The 6000-nt window shown below is 37.6% G+C and overlaps 1 protein-coding gene across 1 annotated transcript; it reads left to right on the top strand.

Annotated features, from left to right (window-relative positions):
• Positions 1-1183: 1183 nt before the first annotated feature.
• On the top strand, positions 1184-2111 carry LOC126725904 (uncharacterized). Its single transcript, XM_050430923.1, has one exon. The coding sequence runs from the start codon at positions 1338-1340 to the stop codon at positions 1872-1874; it is 537 nt and encodes a 178-aa protein (XP_050286880.1). The 5' UTR covers positions 1184-1337; the 3' UTR covers positions 1875-2111.
• Positions 2112-6000: the final 3889 nt, after the last annotated feature.

Raw genomic sequence — 6000 nt, 5'->3', positions numbered from 1 at the left:
AGTAATATTTTTATAACACTTTCACAACAAATTTTAATTGACAGATTATTATTGATAGATAAAAAATTAATTTTAATAATAAGTTTAATTTAAAACCAATAACTATGGATGTGACACTTTTGTTTACATATTTATCATATAATAAAATATTTAGGGTTTGATTCATGCTTATACTAAAAACTAGTAATCGATATCTTAATTTAATAGTAAATAGTGGATATAATAAGTTAGAACTATCTTAAACAAAGTTGTGTCAGAATGGGTGGTCCTAAAGGTACAGCCCAGCCACAAGTCCTATTTATCGCGAAATATTTGCAATATTTCGTGGCCAATTTATCGCGAGTGTCGCGTTTTGAGAGGACAAAGATTAATGCAGTACACAGCTGGCAGAGGAGAAGCGATAGATCCGAGCGCAGTGTGGGACCCTACTTCACGTGCCATCATTCCCCTTCCATAACGTGAACCCATTGAGCAGCCACGTGGCTCAAGAACTTGTACAATTACACGTGGCACAATCCTCGAACGTTTCAACAGGACCACTCTGTCCACTTTTCTAGAACCCAGGTGAGATTAACTCCCCCTCTCCCCCATCTCAACGTCGCGACAAAATTCGTGTCCACTCACAGTACAATAAAATTAATGAATTAACCCTCAGAGACAAATTTCGTTTTCCCCAAAATACCCCTCCTTGTCCATTAGCAATCGTCAAACAGCTACACGTGGCATTGATCAACGACTCACACGTGTCTTCATTGAAACCGTTGGATGTCAGTGTTAAAAAAGAGAAAAAAAAATAGATAAAGTAGTTTAGTTTTTTTTTTTTCTAAAATTTTTACAGTTAAAATGGATAATGTAGTTACTATTTTATCCCGTAATTTTCGAAAAATTAATTTTAGGATAGGACATATTTTTATAAAAAAAAGGATATTCCTTAAAAAAGGAAAAAAAAAACTTCTAGAGCATATGCTTGGGGGGACAAACAATACAAAAATTGAGTGGATAATGGAGAAAAATGAGGTGGGATTTCCTCGAAAAGCGCGGGGTGTTTTGGTAATTTAAAAGCATGCAATTGCGTGGAGGGAGAGAGAGAGATAATAAAGGTAAAATAAGCCTTATCCACTATGCTAAGACAACGCGTCCCGAACATTTATAAAAGGCAGATCAAAACCCCTCACTTCTTCAAAGACCCAAAAACCAACAACTTTCTTTTCTTTTTCTCTTCTCTTCAGTCTTCTTTTCTTTCTTTCGCAGCGAACAAAAACACGAGAGAAAGGAAAGGCCGAGACGCAAAGCGAAACCGAAATATCGGACCGATATTTTTTTTTTTAAAAAAGAACATGGCCGCCAGTAAAAGCTACTATGCTCGTCCAAGCTACCGTTTCTTGCCGAACGAGCGCGACCACCACCTCGGCGCTCCGATGGCTCACGACTCGGCATTCGAACTCGACGAGTCGGATATGTACAACTCGGTCCGCTCCAACTCGCCCGAGTTCCGCAAACAAACCACTCCGAGTTCGCGCGTCTCCAAGAAGCCGTCCTCGAAGCCCTCGCCGGCGGCGGAGCGCGCTGTCGTCGTCGGAGCCACGCCGTCGTCGCTGCCGGTGAACATCCCGGACTGGTCGAAGATCCTGAGAGACGAGTACAGAGATAACAACCGGTACAGGGACAACGCCGACGACGACGACGAATTCGACGGCAACGAAGAGAGCGCGAACGGAGTGCGGGTCCCGCCGCACGAGTTTTTGGCGAAGCAGATGGCGAGGACGAGGATCGCTTCGTTCTCGGTGCACGAAGGCGTTGGGAGAACTCTGAAAGGAAGAGATCTCAGTAGGGTCCGAAATGCAATTTGGGAAAAAACTGGGTTCCAAGATTAAAAGTAAAAAAAAAAAAAAATAATAGAGTGAAGAAAATCCAGAAATATCAAATTTGGCGGAATATTCTTTAGAATTATTTTTATTCCGACGGTAGTCTTAGTTTATAGTTTTTTTTTTTTTTTTTTTTTTTTTTGGTTTACGCGTTTAAGAGAGAGGAACATTTTGGTGCATGTAATTTTTCTAACTTCGGAGACTTGTATTCGAATTTGCGGAGAAGTTGCTTTTCACTTTCCTCGACTTTGAGTTTTTTTTTGCCTTTTTCTTTTGTACTATTTTTCTTCGGAGACTTCGTTGTCAAGTATTGAAAGTACAGAAATTGTAGTGGTTGAAGAGAAAAGAGTTGGGGCCAATTATGCAATAAAAAATTGAAAGTAGGCCTCGTTGGTTCAATGATAGGTGGGGTTTGGGTTATTATTATTTTTTAAATGTGGGTGTGGGGTAGGTAAGAAAAAAAAAGGATAGGCTACAATTTGAGCTTGAGATTACGACCCACTTGAAATAAATTTTGCTAAAAGACAGTATAGTACGTTATTTTTACGGCACAAGATTTTCTAATATGTCCTTGCCCAGTTTTACCCCAGTTTTACTTTTCGATGAGTATATTGTGGGTATAATATTTTTTAATTATATATTCTGCAAATTGTGTACCTGGACTGATATTAGGACACCTGCATTCCAAGCAATAATGGGTATCGTGGGGCGTCCTCGCACCTTGGCCTTTAATTAATGTGATAAAGCGTAAGGCACGACACTTGGGAAGTACTGGTGTATGATTTGACGGTACGAGTTCTTTTTTTTTTTTTTTGACGGTACGGGTTCTTGTTTCAATATTTAGAGAAGAGCTGTTAGAGCATTTTTATCCGCTCTATTATTGAAAATGTCATTTTCATACGTCAAAAATATACTTTATTATTTTAGCATATTATTTTATGACATATCATTTATTAGATGTTCTATTTTTCAATTTTATATATTAAAATAATATATTTACTTAAAACCCAGCAATATACAATCATAGAGCCTAATGGCAGTCGCCACCAACCAGGAACCAACAACCACCACTACAACCACCGTCACAACAACAACCACCGTTACAACCACTGGCACAAACTACAACCATAATCATCGGATACTCCAACAAATTCCAAATCCAAAAACCACAACAAATGAGAAGAAAAAAATAATAAAAATAAAAAACTCAAAATCTTCAACAAAACTCCACCATACACAGCACAGCCGGCCACCACCATACCCAAGCACAACCCATAATCACAATCACATGGAATCCACAATCGAAGGAAAAAAGAAAAAAAAAAAGGGAGATCAGAATAGATCGCTCCACGGCGATGGCTTCAGCGGTGAGGCTAAACTCCACAGCGAGACTGAACTCCACGGTGGAGGGCTGTGAGAGTGACAAGGAGGCCAAAAAAAAAAAAGACAGAGAGGGAGAGTGACAGGGAAGAAGAAAAGAGATAGAGAAGGTGCAGAGAGAAACTGGCAGAAAAGAAAAAAGGGAAAAAAAAGAAAATGGAAAAAGGGAGGGGTGCGGGTTCTAGAGAAAGAAAGAAGAAGAAAAAAAAGGAAGAGAGGCGAAATTGAGATGATGAAGTGGGGCGGAGAAAGAAAGAAGAAAAAGAGAGAAGAAAGAGTCATAAACGAAGAGAGAGAGAAAAAAACGAATTAAATAAGTCAAACAGTGTTTGACATTGATGTCCATACCGTCTCATATTTGAGACGATACTGTAGATATGTGTCAAATTTTTTGAGATTTAGAACAGCTGATGAGGGTTGGTTTTTGGTGTTTGGTGTGTCAAATGCCAAATATTTGGCATTTGGCACACCTAATGAGAGTGCTCTTAGAGTAATAGTACCAGTAAGACTCATGTGTTATATGTAATTTTATTCATTATCGACACATGATCAATAAGCTCACTAGAAACTCATTATTTTTTCAAAAAAAATAATAAAAAAAAACACTTAGGAAGTTGGAAGTCCCTACTTATTGTTATCCAAATGCATTTGGATATTGTTTATTTTATTAAAAATTGAAAACAATAAAAAGAAAAAAAAAATTGGATTACTGTTCACACTCACAAAATACTGTTAATTTACCTTAATGTATTGTTCATGTTCCATGAACAATGAAAAAGGTGCTAGTAAAAAAAAAAGTGCAAAATGTAATACGTGGAAGCTGAATCCAAACATATACGTAAACTGGTATATAAGATATTAACGCATATCATATGGATCTAATCTTATCCATATTTTTTTGGGATTATTATTAAATTTTAAAATGTCATTTAATTTGTTGTCGAAACACACTTTTCTTTTCTTTTAATGTACCTTAATTATTTATTATTTCTAACATTAATTGCTTATCTATTATTGTAAAAATATATATTGAATAAAACAATATGCTATGTTAATAGTTAAGTTCACATTAGCAATTTTACTTAAAAAATACAAAATTTAACTACAAAATTGGTTGTAATATAAGGTTATCACCTTATTTAATTTTTATTAGATATAAATTTTAACAAATCCACCGTTGAATTACCTTTTCTTTTTTATATCCTTCTGTAGGGACTAGATTCGAGTATCTCTACTATTGGATGAGTGGACTCAAGCCCAACTAGCTCAATACAATAAATTTATAGAGAATAGGTTTAAGAACTAGGTGTTAGTCAAGATTACAACAATTAGACACGGTTATGTATGGATTGAATAACAAGGATATAGATTAGAGTATGAAATTCTGTCCTCAGGCACTTCGTCCGAGGAACTTAGTGTTCTTCTTCTTTCTTCAGTGCTAAGTTACAATGGTTTCCAAGATCATGCAAGTTGTTCCCGTATTCTCCTTTTTTCTCTCCCTCCTGATTTTCGATCTCCCATTCTTGGAGGATTTCTCACATTATATATCTCCTTCCAATCGATCTTGGCCTTCCATCTGTTGATCTTGCAGGTCATTACTCGAGTGCTCATCCCATCAGCCACCTTCCCAAACCCTCTGTGAGTTGCGGCAACTAAGACCGCACTGTTCAAGGGTCATTTCCTCATTAATGAGGTCATAACATTAGTTAGATGCATTCAATGCAGAGGTGACAGTTCCTCCTTGAATCGCTCCTACACCATAACCCCATGGGTGTCCTACTGTAGTTGTCATTTTTCTAGGGGTGCTCTGGGAGGCTGCCTTTGACGGCGTACCTTTGTTTCCTTCTGGGATCTGGGATGCCGAGAACAGGATCGTCCTCGGCAACGTTTCTAGGCTGTTTGGGCTTTCTTTGTTCGTCCTCGGCCATTTCTTCCTCCTCGGCGTGGACCTTGGGCTTAGTATGAAGTGGGCCAGGGTTGTCAAATTCTTTAGCCCCACACCTTCATACTTACAAAATTTCTAGAAAATGAAATATCAATAACTATGTCATCAATAAATTGTTTAAATTGCAAATTATTGTAATTTAAAATTATGCATAAAATATACAGTTATAGATCATATAATAAATAATATCTAATTGACACAAAAATTTACATGTGTATTGTAGGGATAAGGGCCCAAAGTTATGTGTTGGGCCTTGGGCCATGGTTGAGGACATTGATTGGTCCATGAATGAATAAACAATAGTAAATGTGTTAAACTTAGAGTCTCATTAGTAGGTTGCAAGTGGAAAGGTAAGGGAAGGTGGTCTGAGAATGAGCATTTCCTCGAATATACAAAGCACAGATCAAATGTATATCCCATCGTTCAAGGTAACCTTCCAAGAAATTCCACTGATAGGGACGAGCGTTATGAACGTACAGGAGGGATGGAAGCTCAGAAATATCTAAGGAAAAGCTGCTGCCACCACATTGAATGCTCTACAGCTAACTTTTTGGCCACATTTATGTGGAGAAGATTCCTGAACAGTGCTGCATTGGCTACCCCAACTCATAGAGGGCCAGAGGGAGTGTCTGATGGGACAAGTACACAAGTAATGCCCTGAATGGTCAACAACTGGAGGATCAAGATAATAGAAAAAGAGATATATAATGTAAGAGGCCCCTAAGAACAAAGGGGATCGAAAAATTAAGAGAAAAACACTGTAGTCATCAAGAACTGACTTTATAATCACACTTGAAAGAAATATATAAG

This window comes from Quercus robur, chromosome 1, assembly GCF_932294415.1.
Source record: "Quercus robur chromosome 1, dhQueRobu3.1, whole genome shotgun sequence".
Classification (NCBI taxonomy): Eukaryota; Viridiplantae; Streptophyta; class Magnoliopsida; order Fagales; family Fagaceae; genus Quercus; species Quercus robur.
Note: the sequence above shows the minus strand (reverse complement) of the source record. Positions and strands in the feature narration are given on the sequence as shown.

Coding starts and splice junctions, on each gene's coding strand:
- LOC126725904 (XM_050430923.1), top strand. CDS start 1,338: ATGGCCGCCAGTAAAAGCTACTATGCTCGTCCAAGCTACCGTTTCTTG.